The 27661-nt window shown below is 39.1% G+C and overlaps 1 protein-coding gene across 1 annotated transcript in view; it reads right to left on the bottom strand.

The window, feature by feature from the left end:
• The window catches only part of LOC134288818 (ETV5-related protein Ets96B-like), a 67108-nt gene that overhangs the window by 16606 nt on the left and 22841 nt on the right, over window positions 1-27661 (bottom strand). Inside the window, exons 2-4 of the mRNA XM_062854703.1 lie at window positions 18508-19081; window positions 18266-18421; window positions 3083-3220 (exon numbers count right to left, since the gene is read on the bottom strand). Of these exons, the coding sequence (XP_062710687.1) occupies window positions 3083-3220; window positions 18266-18421; window positions 18508-19081 (868 nt within the window). The remainder of the gene's footprint in view (window positions 1-3082; window positions 3221-18265; window positions 18422-18507; window positions 19082-27661) is intronic.

Genomic DNA, 27661 nt, shown 5'->3' with positions numbered 1-27661 from the left:
CTCTACGGATGCCTCCAAGAATCCCTCACACTTATGAAAGAATGCCGGGATCAGCTGTGCAAATCTTGGTTAAAGTTCATTCGCTGAAATCTCGGCTAAACGCTTGACGTTTAATGTTTATTGCCAGCGGTACCTATGGGTGCTGCTATGAATAAATTTGACTTTTTTGCTGATATCTCAGTTAAATTGCGATTGCTGAGCACTCGGCTGTGCGAATCTCGGCAAAAGAATGGAATGTAGACTGGCTTCCGCCGTCTACAAGGGGCAGACAACCGTTCATCCATTGGAGGATTTGGCGTTAGCCTTAAGCATAGGCGGAGCCAGCATTTTCTTTTTTCTTACTCACTCACCTAAATATGCAAAAGAAATAGCGAGATGAAAGAGGAGGTAAGCTGTGTCCTCTTCCATCTTTATCTATCTCATGTATGTTTAAGAGGGGTCTCCAGGGTTCTCCAATCCGGAGACGGCGGGTTCGTCCCCAGGCCAAGTCCCAAAGGGGACGAAGAGCCATAAAGAAGAAGAAGAAGTATGTTTAGGAGAATGAGTAAGAAAATAGAAAATGCTGGCTGCGCCAATGGCCCTAAGGAATGACAGCTTCTATGTACATTGGTGAGATCGTTTCAGAATACGTTTACTCTTTTTCCAGGTCTGTTTCCCTAGCTGGCTATAAAACTGCGAGGGGTGATTTGAATCTGACATTTCTTGCTTTCTGATTTTGTAGTTTGGTATTGATAGGCAAGAATTTGTGTTTGTCGATCGAATTGTCACAAATTTTCACTTCACTTGTTTGAAACGTTCTGAAGCTAAGTATTATTTGTAGTCATATTTAACATTTTTTATGTCCTAAACTCCATTTGTTTGTTATTCTACGGACTCGAAGAAGGCAGTAATCCAATGTGGAAGAATAACAAAACTAATTTCATAAGAAAAATCCTTAAATTCTAAGAAATTACTAGGTGAAAACCATTTTTGGTCCGTATTTTCAAACTACAGCGACCAGTGACGATTGAATTCAATAAAAGTCAAGCAAATTATATTTTACAAATGTATTTTTTAAAAATTTTGTATAATAAGCACTCTAAAAGAGAAGAGGACTCAAGATTTGGTGTGTTGTGCCTGGAAATGGCTGTATGTTTTTTCGTATTTATCACTGTAAATATCTTCAATGGTATTGCGTTTCGATTATCTTTTTTTCGTTTACACTGTATAATGATGTTTTCTGAATGTTCGATTTTTTTTTTGGAAAAGGGGTCATCCAATGTTAACGGTTGAAAAATATAAAAGGGGATTCATTACAGTATGAACCTGTATGAATAGCTAATTAAATATTATCCTGATCGAATGGTATTATATTCAGCTTTTAATTTATGGAAAAAGATTTCAAATTGATTGAACAAAACGCAGGATGTTTGAATTATATTAAATTCCATATTTTGAAAGGTTGTAAAACTTGATATTGAGCTAATACTCAAAAACTGCTCTACTTTAAATTTTTTGAAGCACGGTTTCGAAATCAGTGCTAAATTGTGCTTGAAAAAATTTGGTCGTTGACAGAATTTCACGACTTTCGTTTTATTTTGTTAACTAGTGTTATTTCATTCGTAATTTCATGAAATATTTCAAATAGCAGAAAATCATGGCTTACGCAACAATTTAATGGGTAGTACGCAGATCTCGAAAATTTCTTGGCCTATCTCGATGCGTGGAAAATTCAGGCAAGGAATCGCTCAAGAAATGATAAAGCGTCGCTTTATTCCGGATCCTATAGTACGGAGCTAAAACGAAACGTCAAATCAAAAGGGGCTTGCTGTGTTAAATTTCTTGACCATTCCGGTCACGGAAAAATAATGCACTGAACGAAAATTACTTGAGCGATTCCGTTTGAAGTGCATACCTCGCAAAGCTGTTTAGTTAATCTCTTGAATATTTAACGATCGCAAAATTCTACAAGGGATAATATAACATATTAAAAGTTCTATCACACGAGTACTACATACAAAGATAAACGTAGGTTATGTAAACAACGGTCGCCATATGATAAATAGGTGACCGACATATGTTAGATTATTTAGAAGTTATTTGAATCAATATTATCAATTCAATACATTTTAGGTTATTCCTTAAGTTTTTTTTAAATGTTGAATGAAGCGTTTTTTTGCCATAACTCTGAACCATCTATCTATCCGAATAAGTATCAATGCATCTTATCAGATTCCTCCACTGAACTGAACAATATAGCCAAGTGCTAGAAAAATTCAACTCCCTAAATATTCAATTGTTGTCTTTCAATACCCGCTAATCCACTGGCAATCAGATCAAGTTATTGATATTGTAAAAAAAACCGCGACTTTCGCGGATGGAATATGTAAAACTGCTCAAATGTACGGTAGATGAATATTAAATCGTCCACCACAAAATCCACTCCTGAAAGGTGACGCAGCGAACCGTGTGACAAGATCATGACTTTCCACAGCGAAGCGGATACCGCACTCCAAGAATGAGGACGATGTCGATGACGATGACGACAACAGTGGCAATTTTATTTTCATTAATCGAAATTGAATTTGTCATTTTCGGGTGGGCTTCTGCTTGGGTCGGGTGGTGGGGGTAAACATTTTTCCTCGCAACAACGCAAAAAATAAACAAGGGGACGAGTGTATTGGATTTCACCACAAAAGACGACAAATGCGGGAGTGACAAGTATATCGTGTGGTAGTAGGCTTTGAGAGCTCCGTACGGAGGAAGGTACAACAAGTGGTAGGAGGCTATGCTTCGATTGTGCAAACGAAGAAAAGAATCATATTTTCAACATATTTCTTTGGCAAGGACGGATCCGACGGATGGCAGGTACCGTCGGTCGAAGCAGGATGTTTCTTGAGTTGCCACATTTTCCCAGAGGGTGTAAAATTAAATTATGCGGCAATTTTGATTTGAGATTATTCAATAGCTGCAGCGTGAGTGGCGAGTGTGGGAATTTCTGACTTCACAATTTGGCAGTCAATTTTGTGGCACGTTTCCGCAGGAAGAGCGATAAAAAAGAGGGAAAATCGCGCTATGTTTACTTTTCTTATGAAGCACTTACCGTCGCTTGGCTCGCGTTTCACCAGCTGGGGTGGCGTCGACAGGCGATAGCAGTAGGCGGCGGCGGCGGCTGCCGGGTGCGTCGAAGGGGTTGTCGCGAAATCGAAGAATGCCGAGCGTTCGTTTCGGAGGGTTTTACCTGGAAATGAGAAATTGTTGTGAAAAGATGATAGTGATGGAATCAAATGTTCGAATGATGGCTAGATTAAACTTCCTTCTTTGGATTGGGGTGCCGTTGGTACTTCATCAGATGAGAGATACGTTTTGCGCAATTTCTTTCGAGGAATAAAACAGAAGAACACCACCCACAGTGTTTGCTCACCGTGCATAAGCACATGTATTGGAAAATCTGATTGAAATTTACTCTTCCAACATAGGAATCCCATAACGTTGAAACCAGAATTCCAACTTGTGGCGTTTAAAATCAGTTCAATTTATCATTATTAAGCCCGCAGGGCACCAACAACATGCTGAAAATGTTTTATATCAATATTGGTCTTTTGTATTAGCGGTACTATAACATAGCAGTCGCTCGTTCGTAATATGTACAGATAGTCTGCCTCGTTTGGTTTCTCAGCATTACAGGGTATCTACATCCAGTACATCAGGAGTGTGATCAAATATTGGCTTTTTCCGGGAATGCTAGTAGAATAAATGGCTTTGGTAAATATTTTACCTCTGTGTTGATAACCATTTTATTAACTTTTTTTGTTGGTGTTTTCTTGTGCAGTTCAATCAAATACAATAGATATTCCCTAAGCTAAATTGTTGTACATTTTTAATCCAGCGAGTCCCTTAGGATCACAATGCGCAGGATTGCTTCTACTATTGTTCATTTCAAAGTCTATACTCAGAGCCGTAGCGTGGTCCCATGGCGCCCTTGGCAAGCATCCAGATTGGCGCCCCACGACAATTGAACATTGTTAATTTGCAAAAAAAAGAACGTGGTCATTTATTTTCTTTTTTCAAAGTTTCTTTAGTCGATTATTGTGTTTCGTTTATTCTCTTAGAGTATTTTCCACTTAATGAAAACTCCAACATCCACAAACAATCTTTTTTTCAGAAATTTGCTACGATTAATTCAATTGGTTTTACCAGAATTTACCATTAACTTTAGGAATGGTTTCTTTTAAAGTTTAATCAAAATGTTTCCCAGAAAATCTGTAAAAAAAAAAAATGTACAGCAAATATAATACAAATCATGGACGTTAAGAAATACCAGGAGGAAATCCTGAAGAAATTTCTGTATGAGTTTTTGCTGAAATCTCTGGAAAACATCCTGCTGGAATCACTAAAGGAATTCCTGCAGGAATATCCGGAGGAATACCTGATGAAAACCCAGCAGACATTTCAGCAAAAAATTCCAATGATATTCATGGATAAAATTATGCAGAATTCCTGGAGCAGTTCCATGCCTGTAAAAAATGTGGAGAACCATTGGAAGAGTGTCTGAATTCTCGAAGGAATCACTGAAAAAGTTTCCCTAAAAGATTTTATGAAAAAATCCTGGTGGAATCCATGGAAGGATGGCAAAAGAAACTTTTGGAGAAGTTTTGAATAAAATCAATAGCAGATTTTCTTACGGAATACCTGGGAAAAATTCTGAAAGAAATCCAAATTTATGATTTTTTGGAAAAATCTATGGGGATGAAAAGTTTTCTAGAGGAATTCTAGCAGAAATTTATGGAGCAATCTCTAATGAACAATGAACAATTTTGGAAGGATCAAATGGCAGATTTTCTAAGTGATGTGAGGGATTTCTTCTTTTCAAAGGAATCTGTAGAAGATTTTCTGAAGGAAACTGGTTGAATTTCTAAAATTATCTATGGATGACTTTCTTAAAAAAACCTGGAAGAATTCCTGGAGGAATTCTCATAGGAATTTATGAAGGAATAGCTGGAGGAGTTTCCATGGCAGATAAATAATCATAATCCGTAACCCTTACGAATATTTTTGCAGGAATCTTAAAAAAACTGAGGGAAATTTTGGAAAGTTTCTAAAGAAATTCGTTGATGATTTTCCAGGATTAACCCTGGAAAAAAATAGCGAAATAAATATTGAGAAATAGAAATCGAGAATCCAGGAGAAATTCTTTGCGTTGAGGAAATATAAAAAAAATCGCGCTGATAGTTTTTTGAGCGAATACGACTTGCAAGGTTTGTGCTAGATTTACAAGAGTTTTAAGCCCAAAGAAACATAAACAATTGTATGAAGTGAAAGAGCATCATCTAAAAATTTTACATTTAAAATACTTTTTGTCAACGCTGTAAAATGTTTGAATGAATGCGACGAATGACCCGAAGTAACCTCAAAACCATTAGAAGGAAACTTTCACTAGAATTTCAAAAACATATTGATTTTGCTTTGTCATTGAAAAAAAAAAATAAAAAAAATAGTTTCTTAACATCGGAGTATTCCAAATAATTTAGAAAAATCTAAATTGTTGAGAAATCGGAAGAACGTAAGAAAATGATCAGTCTTAGGGTTCGTATCTCACTGTAGCCCAACAATAAGGTTATTAGGTATAAAACTGACTTAGTAATCACGGAAAGTGCCCAAAATAGATACATCTGCCCAAATGGTACAAGATCATACGCCTTAACTTATTTCAGGTTAACTTCCATTACTTTGATTGTGGATTTCAGTTTTTTGAATGTTTACCATTCAGCTAAATAGTCGTGTGCGTGTCAGACAAAATACCCATGTTTCAATGCCGTTGGAAACAAAATTAGGTAAAATCGAGTTTCTTCTCTACCAATATAAGTGATTTCAAAGAAGATTATAGAAGGAAGAGGATAACTGACTCTAATTTTTACCCCGGCGACACACTGCTCATGCAACACTACCTCCATCTGTTAAGCGAGAGGCGCGAAAAACACCCTTACGGCTTGACGTACGATAAAATGGCAGACTTTTGTAGTATTGATACTTTTCGAATAAGTGTAATCAGTTTTGTACCTTCTATTTCCACCCTGTTATGCTTATCCTTTCACGCGTATTTCGACTATTACTGGTACCTCAGTGTCAGTTTATAGAGTGAGTGGATAGCTGAGTTTGAGGATGATTACAAGTGGTAGCCGAAATACGGTGTCTGTCAAGGGATAAGCATAACAGGGCGGCATTAAAAGGTACAGAACTGATTACACTCATTCGAAGAGGGTATTCTGCTTAGAGGGTTCGAAAAGTCGGTACAATGATGTTGATACTTTGTTATCATCGCCGACGTTTTGAACCTCGGATCGGATCTTCTTCAGGGCTCGGTTACGAAATTTTTAAACATTGTATGATTTTTTACCAATTGTACATAATTATATCAATACCATGAGAACAATTTATGAAAAATAATGTTCATAATGTGTTCTTACGACATGCCTTAAGAATAACTTATGGATATGCATTTTTATAAGGTATTTTTATGACATTTACAGGGTTGCTGTCATCGAGATTTACGGCGATTTTTTTAAATTTTTATTCGAAGTCGGAGGTGGTTCAAATAACTGAGGGGTATAGCATAATGATTTTTTTTGAAAATTGAAAAAGGTGGGTGACCTTAGTTGAATGTTCTTTTTCCCAAAAGATGAAGAGTAAAGAATAACGTACAGTGATTCTATTATCCATGAACTTAAACTTTGCTGAACAAAGTTATTACAAATGTCTTTTCAATTGTTAGTTATATCACTTTTTGCAGGTGTGCGACAAATTCAATCTCTTCAACTCTAGGGTTTGCTCAATTTCCCAAATTGTATTTTAATATTTTAATACTTATGTGTTCGAAATTCTTGGAACCAGCAGACATTTGAGGGTTCCAGATGCAAAGGGGTGGAAAACACTTTAAAGTTTGATCTCGATTTTGCCCAATTTAGAACCATAAGCATAAAGTTAATTTAGTAGTTTTTCGCAATATTCAGGTAAAACATTTATAATATTTAGCGATAATATGTACATTTTGAACAGTTTCAGGTTTTTACCTGAAGTTGTTACATGGCTCGAACTCTTGCTCCACTATGTGTAAAATATAATTTCTAAATCTATTTTGCATATTCTAGCAAATAGTGTGCAGAATTTGATGGACATTTAGCCGATGCATGAAAATGGATGTGGGCACCTACAGTTGCGTTGTGGTCGGTTCCGGTAGAAACTAGCAGAGGACACGTGAATTTCCTGGTAAATTCTTGATGATGCAGTTTTAACGGGTGTTATTGAGTGTTCTTAGCTAAACCCTGGCTTTTTTTGGAAGTCTTATAAAAAAAATCTTGGTAATACTGCTTGTTGCGGGTGTAGTGTAGGACACCTAGTTAAAGTGTAATACTGCCTTAACATAAAATGTAACAATACGGTCTGGCAACACGGGACGGGAAAAAGGGGAAGAGAACGAAAGCGTGTAGCGAACGGGTGTGTCAGGAGCGGGTTACAAAACGGAAAATATAAACCTGTATGTAAAGCCGATAATTTGTGATTTTAATACTGTTCCGAACTCTACAATTGGCGACGAGTTTGAGGATTCAAGGTAAGAAGTGCGTTTTTTGTGAAATCATATGAAAAACTGCGAGAAAGTTTGGTAAAAATTCGTACTAGCTTTCCTAAAAAAACGAAGAAGAAGAAGTGGCCGATGGCATAAAAGTTACTGCTTCAATGGAATCCCAGCAAGCGTGGTGGTGTTGTATGATCGTGTGTGTGAACTGTTTTTTTTTGCAGTCATTGATGATGGTGATGATTATAAACAAATCGGGAATGTTTACGCACTGTGTTGGGGAAATGAAAAGAAAAAGTGAAACAGGCAAGAAGTGTTGGAATGGTGAATGAGCATTAGCATAGAGTTTGTTCGTTTTCGGGCGGTAGGATCACAAACGAAGATAAATCCGTATGTGGTAGGATGACGATGCCGGATGTATGTACCTGTTGGGGTAACAGGAGGGAAGAAAGCAGGGGTTTCTTCCGGGTGCTGATTTAGTGCGTACCTGTCGGTAGACAGGAGGGGTGAAAGTTTTTTTTTCACCCGGGTGCTTAGGACATCGTTCGTACCTGTGGGAACAGGAGGTGAATAATGATTGATTCACGGGCACGGGTTCACAGTTAGAATTTGTCGAATTAAAACGTACGTACCTGTTAATTCAACAGGAGGGGAGCTAGTCTAGCTCCCGGGCGCTTGGACTTGTACTTGTTAATTGACAGGTGGTGAATCCTATTTCACGGGCTAGGCAGTGGGACAATGAAATTGTATATTGCTTATATGGAGAAATCAAAAATAAAGATTTTTAAGAAAAAAAATATGGTTGGATGTTTTTTTCTGTTAGTTTGCAATTGCGTTTACTATTGATTTCAGATGGAAGACTCTCGTCCACTACCGCAGTTTCGCTGCGACGAGATAGAAAAGCAGAGGCTGTTCAAAGAATGGAAGACGTGGAAGTGTGCCTTGGAGTGTTACTTCGACGCATACGGGATTTACGATCAACAACAAAGAAGAGCAAAGCTTCTGCACTTGGGTGGCCCACAGCTGCAGCGTGTCTTCCAAAATCTACCGGACCGTGAGAACTTCCCGTTAGTGTCGCTCGAAAAACAGTGGTACGATGTGGCGATCAATGCTCTGGATGCATTCTTTCAGCCGTATCGCCAAGATTGCCTCGAGCGGTACAAACTGCGCCAAATCAAACAAAAGGAAGAAGAGCGTTTTGCAGACTTCATTCTTCGATTGCGCCAACAGGTATCGGACTGCGGTTTCGATAAATATCCCGAAGATGTTAAAGAGGTTCTGACGGAAGTCTTCTTGATCGATGCAATCATTGAAGGGTGCCAATCCCAGGAGCTTCGCCGCCGAATACTGCAGCAGGATAGGACGTTGGCTGAAATCGAGGCTTTGGGTGTCACACTGGAAGGGATTGACAATCAGGTTAAAGGGTTTGGTGGAAGATGTAAGCAAACTGATGCAGATCAGAGGGTATTCAGGATCGGCGCTACACAGAATACGATTCATAAGAGGAGTTATCCGCAACCGGGTGGATCGAAGCGCAAATTCGCCACAAGGGATGGAATCAAATGCTTCAACTGTGCGCGACGTGATCATATTTCGACGTCTGAAACATGCCCAGCCAGAGGTAAAGTATGCCAAACTTGCAAGATTGTCGGACATTTCGAATCATGTTGTCGGTCGCGCAAGTTTGGTAAGGCTCCCGCGGAAGCTAAGAAGGTACGAGCCGTACAAGAGTCAGATGCTGTGGCTGCTCCGGGAGATGTTCCAACTGAGTCTGTTTCCAAAACTTATTACACCTTCCATGCCGGAAACGAGAGCAACGTGATTGCCTGTAACGTCGGTGGTGTCCGGTTGGATTTGCTTGTGGACTCTGGTTCAGATGTCAATTTGATTCCTGATAATGTGTGGGAGCACCTTAAACAGGAAAAGGTAATTGTTCACCAGTGCGTAAAGGGAAGCGATAAGGTACTGAAAGGGTACGCCAACGACAAGCCGCTGTCGATTCTAGGATCATTCAAGGCAAATGTGGAGGTGGGTCAGAAAACCGTGCAGGCTGAATTCTTCGTGATTGCTGGCGGCCAACGAAGCATCCTAGGCGATAAGACTGCAAAAGAATTGGGAATCCTTTATGTGGGTCTGCATATCAACCAAGTCGGATCAGCAGGTGTACCGTTCCCGAAGATCAAGGATGTACAAGTGCAAATCCACACCGATCCGGATATCAAACCCGTCTTCCAACCGGTCAGGCGTATACCTATTCCGCTTGAGGCAGCTGTGGATAGAAAATTGGACGCACTTCTGGCGACGGACATAATTGAAGTGAAAAACGGCCCTGCCACGTGGGTCTCACCCTTGGTCGTTGTTGGGAAGAAAAATGGTGAGCCAAGAATTTGCCTCGACCTTCGGCGAGTAAACCAAGCCGTACTACGTGAACGGCACCCTATGCCTGTCGTAGAAGAATACCTTGCAAGGCTGGGAAACGGCAAGATCTGGAGCAAGCTCGATATTAAGGATGCGTTTTTGCAGGTGAGTCGTTGAGCCACATGATTATTAATAAATAATACAACAGTTTTAAAACAATGTGTTTTGTTAGGTTGAATTAGCTCCAGAATCGAGAGATGTCACCACGTTCATTACGAACAAAGGCCTTTTTCGTTTTAAACGACTTCCATTTGGCTTGGTGGTTGCGCCGGAGCTATTTCAGAAGGTCATGGACCAGATTCTAGCAGGGTGCGAAGGTACTCATTGGTACCTTGACGATGTTATAGTAGAAGGGAAAGATAAGCAGGAACATGATGAGCGATTGAATGAAGTATTGAAGCGTTTTAGGGATAGGTCTGTTCTACTAAACTGGGATAAATGTGTATTTCGAGCTGGGGAAGTTGACTTTATTGGTCACCATATTTCTGCAGAAGGCATTCTTCCATCGAATTCGAAGATCGAAGCTATTCTTTCTTTTCGTCGTCCGGAAAATGCATCAGAGGTTCAAAGTTTTTTGGGTCTTGCGAACTATTTAAATAGGTTTATTCCCAACTTGGCAACTCTTGACGAACCGTTGCGGAAACTTATTCGATTTGACTCTAACTTTAGTTGGGATGATGAGCACGAACAAGCATTCGAACAAATTAAAGCGGCAATGGCAAACGCGCAATCATTGGGATTTTTCAAAACGGAAGACCGTACTGCAGTTATGGCTGACGCAAGCCCAACAGGACTGGGGGCTTTGCTTCTTCAAACAGATGTGTCTGGCAGCAGTAGAATCGTTAGTTGTGCTTCTAAATCTCTAACAGAAACTGAGAAGAAGTATTGTCAGACTGAGAAAGAAGCGTTGGCAATTGTCTGGAGTGTTGAACGATTTTACACTTATTTATACGGAAGAGAATTTGACATCCTTACAGACTGCAAGGCTCTTCAGTATCTGTTCACTGCTCGTTCAAGACCTTGTGCCAGAATTGAGCGGTGGGTTTTAAGACTGCAAGCGTTCGATTATAAGGTAATCTACATACCAGGCGAGAAGAATACTGCCGATGTTTTGTCGCGACTCGGAACACTTACTGCAGCTCCATTTGATCCTTCTGAGGAACTCGCTATTCGTCAAATTGCTCTGCATTCGGCAACAACAGCTGCTTTGGACTGGAGAGAGATTGTAAAAGCTTCGCAAGAGGATCCAGAAATTCGTGACGTTCTTGAGCACCTCGAACATGACAGACCAGACGAATTACCGCTATCTTTCCGCATAGTGGCAAACGAGCTTTGCAGGTGCGAAGATGTGCTTTTGCGATGCGATAGGATAGTCATACCATCAGCCCTACGTGATCGTGTACTATGTGTTGCTCATGAGGGTCACATAGGAATGCGGATGATGAAATCTCATCTCCGTAGCGCGGTGTGGTGGCCTAAAATGGACATTGCAGTGGAAAATTTTGTTAAGAACTGTCGTTCATGCACTCTGGTGTCAGCACCCGATCCTCCAGTACCGATGATTCGAAAAGATTTGCCGTATGGACCCTGGGAGGATATAGCTGTAGACTTTCTAGGTCCCCTGCCAGAAGGCCAAACGCTCTTCGTCGTTGTGGATTACTACAGCCGTTTCATAGAGGTATGCGAAATGATACAGACCACCGCTAAGGATACCATTTTGCAACTTTCCAAGATGTTCTGTCGGTACGGTGTGCCCATAACACTGCGCGCTGACAATGGACCGCAATTGAACTGTGAAGAGCTCCGAAATTTCTGTGATGAAATAGGTGTACGCTTGGTGAACACAATACCGTATTGGCCACAGCAGAATGGGGAAATCGAGCGACAGAACCGATCAATCTTGAAAAGATTGAAAATAGCACAGGAGCTTGGCCAAGAGTGGAGGAGAGTTCTTGATCAATACATTCTGTCGTATCATTCCACCCCACATCCCACAACAGGACGATCTCCTTTTGATTTGATGTTTGGAAGGCGAATGCGTAGCAAACTTCCACAAGTACCTCGGGAGGTGCATCTTGATGAAGAAACGAGCGATCATGATCGTTTACAAAAGGAGAAAGGTAGGGTATATGCAGACAAGAAGCGACGAGCCAAAGAAAGCGACATTCAAGTAGGAGCAAAGGTAGTGATTAAAAGGTTCCGGAAAGAAAACAAGCTAAGCACAGACTATTCGGCGGAGGAACACACAGTCATTCGACTAAACGGTGCTGATGTTACGCTTCGATCATTGGAAACCGGAAAGGAATGCCGCCGTAATATTGTGCATCTGAAGAAACTGCCAGAGAATTCTCCAGCCAACTACAATGAGCCACGGCCAGAAACATCAACGGAATAAGAGTCTCCCAAAGGCCAAGAAACAGAAAATCCCTCAGGACAAGATTCGGGTGCGGCCGAACCCGCTGCGGAAGACCAAGATGATACAAACCATCCGAGACAGCTGCTGCGTCGCGAACGTAGGGAACCTTTGAAATTCCAGGATTATCTGTCATACTAAAATAAAGTTAAAGGGGGATTGTAGTGTAGGACACCTAGTTAAAGTGTAATACTGCCTTAACATAAAATGTAACAATACGGTCTGGCAACACGGGACGGGAAAAAGGGGAAGAGAACGAAAGCGTGTAGCGAACGGATGTGTCAGGAGCGGGTTACAAAACGGAAAATATAAACCTGTATGTAAAGCCGATAATTTGTGATTTTAATACTGTTCCGAACTCTACAGCGGGAGCATTTTTTTCCTTATCTGTAGAGCTTTTTAACCAGTGCGTCCATTGAATATTTAGAAATATTATGGTATAACTCATATTTAATCTGGTGCTAGTCAAATATCCTATCACAATTGCGCTGTGATGGACAATGATTGATGTAACACCTGATCCCAACAAGCCACAACTCATTTTATTAAGCCTTAGCGTCTTAGAGTCTTAGCGCATTAAGAGCTGCTTAACAGTCCGAAAAAAATACAGATCTTGGCAAACCTACCTATAATTTCTTTTCAGACAAATGTTGGCATACTCTAGAATGGCTCGAACTTTCGCTTGAAATACAGTGGGACTGCATCCCATTGGTATAGCCTTACTGATACCAGGACCAAAAACACCAGCTCCAGTATTTTCTCCTATCTTGGACCCATCAGTATAAAATACAATAGAACCTGGACGTAAACTTGGCCCACCAGCATTCCAAACATAACGACATGGTTTCACCACTTTGAAGGGAACATCATAGTTGGTCTTCGTTATCATTCAATCTTCTACTGTTTTTATGTCCATGTTTAATTGAAATCTTTGGCGATCCTCAAATGCCCAACAAGATCCCTGTCTTGGACTTTATTGAAACGTATAAACTGCAGGGCACTTTTTGCCGCTTGTAGTTTAACAAGCGGAGGAGTGCTTTTTATTGCTCCTGTCATAGATATACAAGCAAGTCTTTGTAGCTCACTTACTTGGCTTCTATTGAGAACTTACCCCAATTTTTTTTGGGCCGGACTATTGCAGCATAGATCCAGTGAATCTAAGATTCCAGGTTTTTCCTAAGGCTTTGCTGCAGACCAAAAGGGCATTCGTACCCTTGGTTAAGTCCAAAGTTACTCCAAGATGTTTAACTTCTTCCGAGAACTAAATTTGAACTCCATCTAAAGAAGGTTCAGTAAGATTTATTTGTAACCTTCTAGTAAAAGGTACAATTACAATTTTTGAAGGGTTTACGTTTATCCCTCCTCTCGGCACCATTTGAGGGTAACATTCAACGTAGATTATAGCCGGCTGAATATCGTGTCGTCATATTTTCCACGTATCAGAATAGCTACATCATCTGGGTATCCAATAACCTCAAAGCCTTGATTGATGAGCTTTTTAATGAGTTCGTCCATTACCAAAGATTGCAATAAGAGCGATAGTAGTCCTCCTTGAGGACACACAATGGTCCAATTTTGAGAAAAGCTGGCAGAAACTCAATTTTTGAACATCTCTTAAATGGGTTTCAGTATATCGATCATTCATCTACAATATCAGAAGCGTTGACTGTCTTTTAAATAAATTGGAAATAATGATTTTGTATCTTTTTACAGCGCTAAATAGCTGCTGATTCAAAAATTACTGATTTTTTGATAAAGAATACAAGCAAGTGCAACCACAATAAAAGTCCAATAATATAAGTAATTCAATGGCTTTCAGAGGTTTATTCGTAAGTTCTTGTGTATATTATGCACCTGCAATGGAAAAAGAGATCAAAATAACGCTTTTGGCTTCAAAATTAACATAACATATTATAAGTACGAAAAAATCTTATTCTTGAACTTCAAAGTGTCTTACAAATCGCTCTCAGCTACTCCCCGCGCAGACATTCGGTTCAAACGCTCGTCTAAGTATGCAGAATTGATTAAGGAAAATTGCAGCTGCCAAGAGCTGCCAAAACATTAGCGCCATAATGATATGTGTATAGCCAAATTGTATGAAAAACAGCAATTTTTTTCGGAATTCGTTCGAAGAAAATGACAAATAATGAAAATGCCATTAATATGAAATTCAATTCATTAGAATCAATAATGTTTCAGTATATTCATTCAGGCAAAAACTAGCAGCCTACTATGATTTGACAATTTTTGCCACGTATTTTTCAATCTGGACCACTGTGGAACTTTTTGCCCTTCATTGATTTTACTGATAGTTGCGCACCTTCAAGTACGGAAGAGATGATCCCCCTTTTTATGGTGTGTACTAAAATAATAATTATGTAACGCATTTTATCATTGAATATGATATAATTCCAAGCAAATAGAGGCTTCCGAATGTAATTTTATTTTTCATGCATGTAATGTGTGTATAATCCTTGTGGAATCAAGTCTCCCCATGTCCCAGTTGAGTATACTTAGCTACATTATTCAAAATATGTTAATAACAACCTTGGAATAAAATGTTTAATAGTATTTTGTTTAAACTATGTGCTGTGAAATTTTGACACGATTTGATTCAATTTTCACAAAGTTATTAAGATTTTCCGAAATCGCTTAAAAGAATTCTGAAGGACTAAAAACCGACCATCAGCCATTATAAAAAAATGCAATGCACAAACGAAATTACTTGCAGCTTAAACATAGCCTTTTTCCTGAAGTAGTTTTGAAAAAATATGCTAGAAGAAATCTGGTTTTGATTCCGAGATAACATGGCGGGAATAAGTCTCCCCAGGGATCAAGTCTCCTCAGTCTCCCCTATAGATCATCGGATCTACAAGCGCAACCAGTTGGAACGTGTTGAATCCCTTCTAAAACTGCCTTTTACTTTTATGTAACGCTTTAAAACGTCCCCGAAATCTCCCTGAAGCTGACCAAAAAGCAGCTTTCCAAAATGTATTAAAAAAAAACTCAGATTAATCCACCTAGTGGTGATAGTGCCTTTCTCGCCGAATAATTACTCAAGATTTTTCCGTCGACGTAAGCCAAAGTGTTCCTGAATCCTGAGGATACTCTAGAACGGACCAATTTCTTTCTCTTTCTCTTGTCACAGTGCTCGTTGGCTCTCCAATGGGGACGTGATAAATAATAAATGTAGTAATAAAATAGTAAATGTATTTGATGAAAAAATAACCCAATCAGTTAAGCAAAATCTGCAATTTAATGAGAAATTTTCTGGAGGACTCTTATTTCACCTTGAAATTTGAAAATTTCTTGATTTATTTATTTGTGCCCTTCCTCAAAATGTTGAATTCTGACCGAAATGTTTCAAGAGGGGGAAGGGGTTGACATAGGAGAAAATTGAAATTTGTGTCAGCCTTATTCAGAAAAGCAAGATTTTCATCAAAGCCATAATCAAATTTGAAAACTTATTCTGGCTGATATTCCGACGTTATGTTAAACGATAGACAGAGCTGAAAAATATCGAAACTCTCAGTTGACTGCTTGACCGCCTTCACTAGCACTGGATGCCGATCATTATCAAGACAATTCAATATTTTTTTTTTCTGCACACTTCAGTCTATATTATCATTGGGTACTTATAAGATTAATATAAAATTTGTTAAAAAAATTCAAACAAGTGAAGTGAGTTTTTTGTACACATACACACACATAGACATCACCTCAATTCTCCAAGCTGAGTTGATTGGTATATAAGCACCAGGGTGCGATGACGTCACGATTTCGATTCCCGCATCTTGTACCAATGTTTAGGGAACCCAAATGCATTGTCAATGGGGGAACTCAATTGATGTTGGCTGCAAACAATCCTATTGGGTGGGAATAGGGATGTCATATACGTGTATATAAGACTTGACCCCTCCGGAGGCTCTATCAAATTTTCATATTTGGAGTGAACATATAGCTTTTCGGTACACCTTGGTGTACGAGAAAGGCAAAAACTGTTGGCTACCTCAACTTCCGAAAAGACAATTTCGACATTATTCTTTATTACACCAACGAACCTAAGGGCTGATACACAAATTATGTCACGCAAAAATCGACCTTTTTCAACCCCCCTCCCCCCTATGTCACACTTTTTGTATGGGACCTCAGTAATTTTTGTAAGGGTCGTCACGCTCTACAAAATCTCCCCTCCCCCTAAAAGCGTGACGTAATTTGTGTACGACCCCTAACCTCAAACTGACTGACAATTCTCAGGTCATTTTGACAAGTGTAACACGAGCATGAAAAGGATGACAACAAGGTCGATAAGGCAGTAGATGTTTTTTGTCATCTTCGAGCATCTGTGTTATCTGCCAAAATGACCTGAGGATTGTCAATCATTTTGAGGTTAGGTTTGATGGCGTAATAAAGAATTAGGACAATTAAGGGGTATAGTTTGAGCATTTTTGATTTTTTTTTTCTGTTCAATCAAAGCTTTTATATTTTTTTGTTCATAGGCCGCGAGAGTGCGGGAGATTGGCAACTAAGAGCCGAAAGAGAGATAAAGTTGTAAAAGACTGACCCGGTTAGGGTGGTGCTTCGAATCCAGTTTGACTTTCTATTCTGCAGAATCGTAACTTGTTCTGTAGCTTAGATGGTTAAAGCGCCGGACTAGCGATAACGGAGTCGTGGGTTCGAATCCCACCAATACAAGTGGTTATTTTTTCACAAATTTATCTCTCAATTTGCCAGTTAAACGTAGTTTGTCTAAAAATACTTCAAGTTTTTACGTCTCTTAGCAAAAATAGCAAAAGGCAGCCTATTTGTTGCACCCATAAAAATCTAGTACCACTCCATAAAAAATGCGCATATGTTCCATGAAAATGGTCAATGTTACCCATAAATAACTGAAAATGTTCCATACTTTTTAGAAAATGCAACATACAATTGTCTCTTTAAAATTGAAACTTTGCACCAATAAATAATACTGAAATGATCCATAATGAAATACAAATGTTTCATAATAAAACGCAAATGATCCATAAAAAAATAAATATTAATAGAAAAATTAAAGTGCAGCCATAAAAAAAAATAAAATGGCACCATAGAAAAACGACGAGTGCATCATAACTGTGAAACTGCACCATATAAAATAAAAATGAAACTCCTCCATAGATTAGCATATTATTATAATTTAAATTCGGTTATTAAGCACTGTTTTACATTGCAATACTGCAGATGTTGAAAGTTATGGAGAATTTTATATGGAGCAATTCATATTTTATATGGTGCAATTGGGTAAAACCTATGGGGCATTTATCTATTTTCTATGGTGCAATTTCAATTTTTTATGGTGCTATTTATTTTTCTACGGAGTAATATTCAATTTGATATGGGTAAAATTTAAGGAGTATTTACATTTTATTATGGAGCATTTTAGTATTATTAATTGGTACAAAATTTCACTGTTAATGAGAAAATTTTATGTTTTACCGGTACATTTTCTATAATGTATAGAACGCATGATGGAACGTTTTCAATTATTAATGGATAACATTGCACATTTTAATGGAAAATGTGTTTATTCGGTAGGTAGCGCTTTTTGATTTTCTATGGACCATTTGCAATTTGTTATGGCCGCCATAACCTTTTGCATTGCAAAATGGTAACACTAATGACAAAGTTTATTATCTATGTGATAATATTTTGTTTTCCGCCTTTTCTGGGGAATTGACCTTCAATTTTTCTAGTAAGAGCTTGAAAGTAGTGTTATTGTTTGATTATATCCTGAAATCTCATATTTCTAAAATGTTCTAAAAACTTAGCCCAACACTTGAACACAAATGCGCACATGTGAAACCTTAGAAATCCTAAATACTTTCACAATTATTTTAACTCACCTGAATGCCTCAAGCCGTAACTGTCACAGGTCTCATCTAGGATGCTTTCATGTGTGGCAACAGCTGCTGCAGCCGTCCACAAGTCCCGCGGGTGGGGATGCGGGTGGTGCGAGTTCAGCCGGTATTCGGTCCCCAGACGGTACTCGGAATAGTAATCTGCGAAGAGAAGCCGAATCCAATTCAATTCAATTCGATTAGTGATAATGGGCGAAGCCGTTGCGTTGGTTGTTGCTGTTACTGACCATTGTGCAGTGCCGAGGAAGCACTGTGGTGAAACGGATTCACGTGGGACAGCGTAGTGACCGACGCCGACGTCGACGAGGACGAGGTCGAAGACGACGTGGTGATGCTAGTTCCGGATACCGACGGAGGCGGGGATGCTATACTTCGTTTACTATTGGTGGTAGTGCCGGCCGTGCTGTTGCCGCTGGTATTTCCGTTCCCATGGTGATGAGGATGACCATTGGTACTGAGATGATTGTGGACGAGGTCCTGCTGCTGCTGTTGTTGCAATTGCTGTTGGTGCTGTTGTATTAGCTGTTGCTGGTGCTGACCGTGATGAGGATGGTGATGGTGGTGGAGGTGGTGGTGGTGATGCTGCAAGAGATAGGCCGCCGATGCCGGGGACGACAGTGAGGTGGAGAGAAAGTCATTTGCTTGGGCCTCGTCGGCACTACCGTTCCCTGTGACTATCAGCGTGCTGCCGTTTGTTCGATTGTCACCCCCGCTGGCTGACGACAGTACAACAGTCGTGGGGGATGATTTCGACGAGCTCGGGGAGTCTAGGACTAAAGATGATGCGGTTGTGCTGTCCTGCTGCGAGACAGATTTTTACAGGGGATGAAGAAGAAAGAAAATGCCTGTGAGTTCAATCAAGTTCATCATTTATCAAAATCTGATTTCTTTTGCTTAACATGAATAACGCGGCTTCTAAGGAGCAGGTATGTAGGCTGCACGCTTTTCTTTGACTTAGTTGAAGGGGAGCGTTCATGATAGCAAGAAATTGGTTTTGATATTTACTGGTTAATGCAGCAACAAGTCTATTAATCATGGTTTGTTCATCTTAAACGGTGCATTAGTTTAGCTATTGATCTAGCACGGTAATTATGAGTTTGTTATGGATATTCTAATTAACGCTGCATGGTGTCTTTCTGTAGCGGAGCAATGGAGAAATTTTTGAACTGCGTAAAACTTTCACAGTTACATACATTTAATGAGATAGGGTGTGGGTTGGAACATTCAAATAAGGGATTCTATATTTTGAGCATTTCTTCCGTTGAGTTATGTCAACTGAGCCCCCCCCCCATACCTCCTTCGTTAGTGCACGGGCCTGCGTGTTTCTATTTTTTTTTAATTGGAACATTTAGCTTCCTTTGAGGTTTCTATATCGTGGAACAGGTTGTTTTTATAAAAAAAAACTTTAATTCTGTGGTTTATGAAATACTTATGATTCACTTTTTTATACTTATTCGATTATTTAGAAGGCTCGGTCGCCACATGGGCATAACTGAGCCGAAATCATTTGTTCATTTTATTACATTGATTATACATTCAACATTTTTACCATTTTTTACTGCCTTAAATACTATGTTAGTTTAAGAAGTCGAATTACTCATTTCGAGGCTGTTTCGAGGTTAGGGATTAAAAAAAAAATGGGAGGGAGGGAGTTAGGGTACTTAACTAAATTATTTGTTAACTTATACTAAAACATTGATGGGACAAATGTCCTGATCTGTGACGGAATCAAAAAGAAAGGGACTAAATCGATAGACAACGACAAAAAGAGAGCAAATGGAAGGAGACGGTGACAAACAGGGGCGAACAACAAAAGCAAATGGCTGAGAACGAGAACAAGCAACGTATTACATCATACTCTGAGATCAACTCGTTTTAAGCTTGGGCTACACTCACACAAGGAATCAATGAAAGTTTCTCCCGGGGGCTAGCAGGCATCTTCAGTATGTGAGCGTTGGTGGTCTTGTATATTTAGGCGACAATGGCGCCTGCTATGTCAGGTTGCAGGTCAGTGTGGGGAAGGGGAAGGAAGTGATGATTGCAATCGTTTGTATCCACATAAGACCGAATATACCTCTGCGTCTGCACAAACTCATGTGGATGTTGGAGTGTTGGTGGGATATGGTTGGCAGAGGGTTCACACATTGGTGTGTGGATGCCAGGCGTTAGGTGATAGAATTTTGTGTTTATTTTTCTGAATTTAAGCAGCACAGTTCGCTTGATTGCATAATTCGTAGGCATTATCTTATGATTTGACACTGTGTTGTGAAAGTTGGAAGGAAGGGAAACGGTTTTTCAACCGTTTCTGGTTCTAGCGATGGATATGAATATATGAATATACATGAGTTGTATGTATAGAGAGGAGAGTATAGAGAAAGTGGATAGAAAGACACAAAGTAGAAAGAAAGGGACAGGCCAGGGATTGAACCCAGGACCTTCTGCATATCAATCAGAAGCGGTAGCCACTAGACCACCAAGCCCATCTACTTACATCAAACTCTGAGTTGATCTAAGAAAAAAAGCTTTGAAAACTGATAAATCAGATTCATGTATTCCAAATCAAGTCCTGCCAACACTTCTCTAACGTTGTTTCTGTTGTTTTCCTCGGACCCGGAGAATTTCATGAAGCTCGGATCTGACCTCACGATACTCATCGCATCCCCATACGACATGTTAGATATCCTGGTAAGCCACGCCGTAGACACAGAGATTGCTTTTCAAGAGCCCAATACGGAAGGTATGTGCGTTCAGAAAATAGTTGTTAGACAACGGCCCAATGCAAAAAACTCGTCGAAGGCGATTTGACGCTCGTAAATATCGCCTTCGCTAGCGCCCATTTAAGTTAGAGAGTCCACTTTCTCATTGCCCGAAATCGAGCAATGTGAAGGGACCCAAGCTATGGTAATGATGTATGAGCGTTTGGACAAAATGCTCCAGACTTGGCGTATTCCATTCAGGAAGTACGCTGAGTGCTTCATCAGTTTCATTGACCGAAGGAATTCTTAGAAAATTTTGTTGAGCATTTCCTAGAGAAATCCCGGAAGGGAACTCTGAGAGAATTCCGAAGGAGTTTTCCCTGGACGAATTCCTTAAGGATTCCCTGGAGAAATAGCTGAAAGTACTTCTAGCGTGTAAGTATTTGTTTGTTTGAAATAGGTCACAGTGACTTCTGCGCAATCAAAACCTGCACTACCATGACTCTTTTTTGATATGTGTGTTTCTTGGAAGAATCCCAGGTGGACTTCTCGATGGAATACATGAGAAAACTCCAGAAGAAGCTACTGAAAGGATCCCTGAAAGAATCACGGGGAAATTTTTGGGCAACTTCTTGGAGAAATTCTAAAAACAATTTCTGGAAAAATATCTTCACAAAATTCAGGGACACTCCAACGTCATGTATGGACGGTGATTTGACAATGTTTTGTAAGAATTCCTGCAGAACTTTCTTAAGGAACACACTCAAAACATCCTGGAAAACCCCTACAATAATATTTGAAGGAGTTTCTAAAAAAAAAATCAATGGGAATTCCTCGAGAAATGCCTGGAGCTATACCTAGAGGAATGTTCAAATCTGTAGTGCAAACCCTTGAGGGATTCCTGAAGAAATGTTTGGGGAAACCTCTGCAGGAACACCTGGAGAAATTTCTGGAGGAATCTTTAGAGGAATCCCTGCATAAATCCCCGAAGAAATCCCAGGAGGAATTCTTGGAGAAATTTTTAGAGGAGTTTCTTGAAGAATCACTGGGACAATTCCAGAATGAATCTCTGGAGGAATTCCTAAGTGATTTTCTTGGAGGAATCCCTACAGGAATTCCTGAGGAATCTGTGGAGATATTTGTAGAGGAATTCCTGCAAAAATTCTCAGAGGAGTCCCTGGAAGAATCTCCGGAGGCATCCCTGGAGGAATTTTTGGAAGAATCCTTTGAGGAATTCCTGGAGAAATCCCTGGAAGCATCCCAGGAAGAAATACCAGGAGGAATTCCGGAGCGAATCCCAGGAGGAGTTTCTGAAGAAATCTCAGAAGGAAGTGCTGAAGAAAGCGCAGAAGGAACTCTTCGAGAAATCCTGGAAGAACACTAAGAAGAGTTCGTGTAGGAACTCCTGGAGAATTCCTATTGCAGTTTCTGAAGGATTCCCTGGAGGAATTCCTGAAGAAACCCCAGGAGAAATCCCGGAAGCAATCCCAAGAGAAATTAGAAATTCCTTGAGGAAGTTCTTGATTAATAGGAGACAGTCGGTGAAATACTAGATTTGAAGTAATAATAAGCCTTGCCTAATTTAATGCTGTTTGAGAAAAACTTTGCTCAATGTTGGTATTGTGCTTAGCATGCCGATAACGCTTCCAAATTATCCAGTGATTCATTTATTGAATTCGTACCACAAATGCAAGCTCGACATCGAGGTCAAGATCATGTTGTCATCGGACTCAAATGGAAAGCCGCTGCTGGATTATTCACAGTGATATAAAATAAACAACTGATGTTAAACTGGGCAAAGTAGTGGAGTTTCTCTATCCCCTGAAGCGTTACGTAATTAGGGAACGGTGCATAATGAAAGTATACACCAAAATTGAAGATAGCTTTCATGCGCAATGTTGGGAAATTTCAACATTTATACAACGGGTTGCACAAGGCATTCCGAAGAACTAAAAAAGCACTAATTTTGAAATCATATCACGATGAGATATTGACCAGATATTTGGCAACTATTCAATATCTCACTTATATCATATTAAGATATAACATCAAAATTTGATCGTTTTGAGATATGATTATGATATTCACGTCTACCCCGGGTTGGCTTATTTGTGATTCATCGGAAGGCTGGTTCAAGGCTTGATATGCGCTTATTCAGTTATCAGTAAAATTAATTAATTTCATAAAAACTAAGAAAAAAAAAACACTCTCGTATGCCTAGTTTTACCATTTGCTTTCTATTCTAAGAAGAGCATTACTTTCTTTGTCTAAATAATCAAGAATGTAAGTTGAACAAAGCCTGTGTTGAGGCTGAAGAAGCGATTAGGACTCTACGAAAACTTGTTAAAAATTATCTGATTGAAGGTTGAACAACAGATGATTAGTTCTTCATGTTGGTGTATATTTAAGAGCTGACTACACAAATGATCAATAATCTATACAACTTGATATTCAGCCATCTATGTATTATTGAATAAAGGAGATTGATCAAGCCATACATTCAGCTGTCATTTTGTTCAGCTTCTGACACCAATAACCAGCCAATGTACAGCTAATACTTTCACTGTGCAGCATTCATTGTTACTTGGGAAGTTCCTTGGTAAATTCATGAAAGAATTCCCGGAGAAGTTTCTGAAGAAATACCTGAGAAATTCGTAAAGCAATCCCTTTTTTTGCTCTCACAGTATGGCGTTTGTTTGAGTTAAAGAAAAATTATGGCGGCCAGATTTTTTTCTTCTTATGCAGGTTGTACGAAATTGAAAGCTTCACGTAATTTTCTCCGAGTTATAGTTAGTTGTCGTTAAGTCAGAGTGAACTAGGCGATTTTTTTTGACAAGTAAAGATAAGCAAAGTAATTCGAAAACCCTGAACTTTTCAACGTTATGTTGATGCAGGTGCTTCATGTTATAGTAGAATTCTAGTATTCCAGAAAGCAACACGCGTGATTTCATATCTCTGATGCAAGGCATTTTCACAAAATCATTCAAAATGACAGCTGAAAAGTTATAAATCTATATTTATTTTTTTCATGTTTATCTCACTTACTGCTCAGGATCAACAGCGAATATCCAAGTAACCAGCAGTTCGGATTCCACTTGAAGAACGAACTCAGAAGTTCAAGTTTGGTTCAATTCCGGTTTCGTTGAACTTATTTCTCCAAAAAGTTACACATGTATTGTTTATGAACTTGGAAGTCATGTACAAGCTTTTGACTTCTCTTCAAAACGACATTAAAGTCGAAAATATGTTCAGAAAAAACTTACTTTGAACTTTAGTGCAAAGTTCAATCAAAATTTAACCGAACTTATGTTGAACTTTTGCGTGCCTCTAAAGCTCAAATAAAGTCCAGTTGGACATATTCCAATAACTTGAAAAGTTCCGTTTCGAACTTGTTCCGTACTTGTTTTGAACTTACTTCTCAAAGTGCAGATAAATATTAACCGTACCAAAACTGAACTTTACTTGAACTTCGGCGACAGCGGAGCCCGGGAGAAGTTCTCATTCATTTAAATCACTTGGAAATCGAGTTCAGGTGACTTGGTGCATCACAGAATTTTCATAGGAATCATTTACTTTTCAATTTTCAATGATTGTTTGCCTCGCGTTTTTGAAGTGATAAAAAACGGGCAATTCTGCAGCCACGCAGCAGAAAAAGTATCATCACACCAACCACGAGTGAGCATATGGGATGATACATTTTCATACAAATATGCGCTTTGGTGACTGAGTTTTATCACTTTGAAATTTCGAGCGAGATTTCAATGATGCTGATGACGCACTACGCGTCCTTCAGCAGCCACAGCTTGTGTTAATTTCACAAGTACACTTTGTTTCACTATAATATTTCAACGTACTTACTTGTAATCAACGCAAAACATCCGTATTGTTTGGCTCAAAGGCTGCCCCCGCAGCGGACAACTGTTCCACCCAGGATTCCGCCGGAGTTTTTTTCGGCTGCACACAAAAATTTTCCAGCTTTGCTGTATGTTTTCAGCCCCGTCTCACTTGTCGCACCAATGCGCCGGTAATCGACGCGATCGTAGCCACTACAAACCGAGCTGGAAACTTATACAGTAGACGTTCGCTCGGTGCAAACGCTTTAACTGCAATGCTTTTTAAGTGCAAGTCCGCTAAGTGCAACAATTTTGCAGTTATCGCACCGCTATCCGTCTAAACGAAATGTCAACAGCGATGCGATGTTTTTCGCATGCACTTTTGTTGCAATGCGATGTTTTCCGTATGCACATTGGCTGCATTCTGCAGCAACTGACAGTTCTTTGACGTCTGTCAGTTGTTGCAGTTATCGAATTTCATTCGCTAAGTGAAACGTAAACATCTTGCACTTATCGAACGTCTACTGTAATCTTTTCTAAAAGTTGATACACTGGCACTAATTTATTGCTTTGCACTACGAATCACAACAAATTGAAAAATGTCAAACTGTGTAAGTTCACAAGAAGTTCCTCGTAAACCTCTTTCGAACTTTCGACTTCAAAAAGTAGTCCAAGTTCAGATAAAGTTCACACGCGAACCTGCTTGAGTTCTAATGATATCAGCACATTGAGTAAAATCCCTCAGTGCTTAACAAAGCAAACATGAAGTACAGTAGACGTTCGATAAGTGCAAGATGTTTACGTTTCACTTAGCGAATGAAATTCGATAACTGCAACAACTGACAGACGTCAAAGAACTGTCAGTTGCTGCAGAATGCAGCCAATGTGCATACGGAAAACATCGCATTGCAACAAAAGTGCATGCGAAAAACATCGCATCGCTGTTGACATTTCGTTTAGACGGACAGCGGTGCGATAACTGCAAAATTGTTGCACTTAGCGGACTTGCACTTAAAAAGCATTGCAGTTAAAGCGTTTGCACCGAGCGAACGTCTACTGTAGTAGTTAGGTGCCGGCTTTCAACGAAGAGAACCCGAGTTCAAGTCTCAGTAAGTAAAAAACATCAAAAATGTATTTCAAGACATTAGACAATTTGGATTCCATGTCTCTTAAAAATAAATTACTTTTGAGGACTAAGCGCCTTTTTACCCTTCTTACACCCATAAGAAGGGTATAAATATCGCTCGAAAAACCGACTTTCGATACGAGGCCCGGAGGGCCGAGTCGCATATACCAATGAACTCAGCTCGACGAACTGAGCAAGTGTCTGTATGTGTGTGTGTGTGTGTGTATGTGTGTATATGTGTGTGTGTATGTGCGTTACAAAAAAAAGTCACGCACGTTTCTCAGCCGTCTGTCAACCGATTTGAGTTCTCTTGGAAGCAAATGAAAGCTACTACATCCTAGTAGAACGCTATTGAATTTTTTTTCGATTGGACGTTTGGTTACCGAGATATCTCTCGAAGAGTACTTATGAGTCATACTTCTAAAATTTTTAAGATTTTTGACCAAGTGTATCACAATAAATATTTCAACCGTTTGTCAATCGATTTGGGTTCTCTTGGCACCAAATGAAAGCTACAGCATCCTAGTAGATCGCCCAGAATTTTTATTTCGATTGGACATTTGGTTACAGAGATATCTTTCGAAGAGTACTTCGGATTTATACAACTAAACATTTTGAGATTTTTGACTAAAAGTATCATAATAAATATCTTAGCCGTCTGACAATCGATTTCGGTTATCCTGGCACCAAATGATAGCTACAACATTCTAGTAGAACCCTATACAATTTCATTAGGAATGGACATTTGGTTACCGAGATATCTTTCAAAGACTACTTGGGAGTAATACAGGTTAACTTTTTTAGAGATTTTTGACCAAGGGTACCATAATAAATATCTCAGCCGTTTGTCAACCGATTTGGGTTCTCTAAGCACCAAATGAAAGCTACAATATCCTTGTATAAGGCCCTGAAATTTTATTTCGATTCGACATTTGATTACTTAGATATCTTACGAAGAGTATTTCAATAAATTCTTTTTTTATTATTATATTCACTTGTTATCTTGCATTTGTTTTTGACCAGTCTATGGGAAATTATTGTTCAATAAGTAATGCTGACCTCATACAAAGTGTATACTAGCAGGTTATTGTTTTCAACAAAATTGTAAATAACAAATTACAAATACACAGGAGTTTTATGAAAACTAACAATATGGTAAATGAAAGCTTTGAATTTATATATTGTGGGAAAAATGCAAGAACCAGACAGCCAAAATAACTAGCTAATGCCAAAATTGATTAACTTTGTCGTTTTTACACCATAACCATGAATACCAAGTACTTCGGAGCTAATTTATTCGATTGATTAAGAGATATTAGACAAAGTGTATCTCGCTGATTTTCTTATCCATTTGTTAATCGATTCAAGATCTTTTGGCAGTTAACAAAAGATACAATATTCCAGAATATGTAAGCTATTTTTTAAAAATTTCACACAAGATTCTAGAAGGTGTCTGACATTTCTGGTAGTTAAGTCCATGGTACATGATGCTATTTTGGAAACCAATCCACTAGATGCCAAATCCACAATATTTTCTAGAACTTTTGGTCAATTACACAAAGTAAATATGTTAAATAAAAATAATACAACAATAATTTTAATAAGTGTAAGAAGGGCTCTGTTCACCATAGGTGGATTAAATCGGGGTTTTTTCATTTTATGGAAGCTTAATTTTAAGCTGAATAGCGTTCTTTTCAGCGGCACAAGTAACTTTTTGTGAACTTAA

Source organism: Aedes albopictus, chromosome 2 (genome assembly GCF_035046485.1).
Source record: "Aedes albopictus strain Foshan chromosome 2, AalbF5, whole genome shotgun sequence".
Taxonomy (NCBI): domain Eukaryota; kingdom Metazoa; phylum Arthropoda; class Insecta; order Diptera; family Culicidae; genus Aedes; species Aedes albopictus.
Note: the sequence above shows the minus strand (reverse complement) of the source record. Positions and strands in the feature narration are given on the sequence as shown.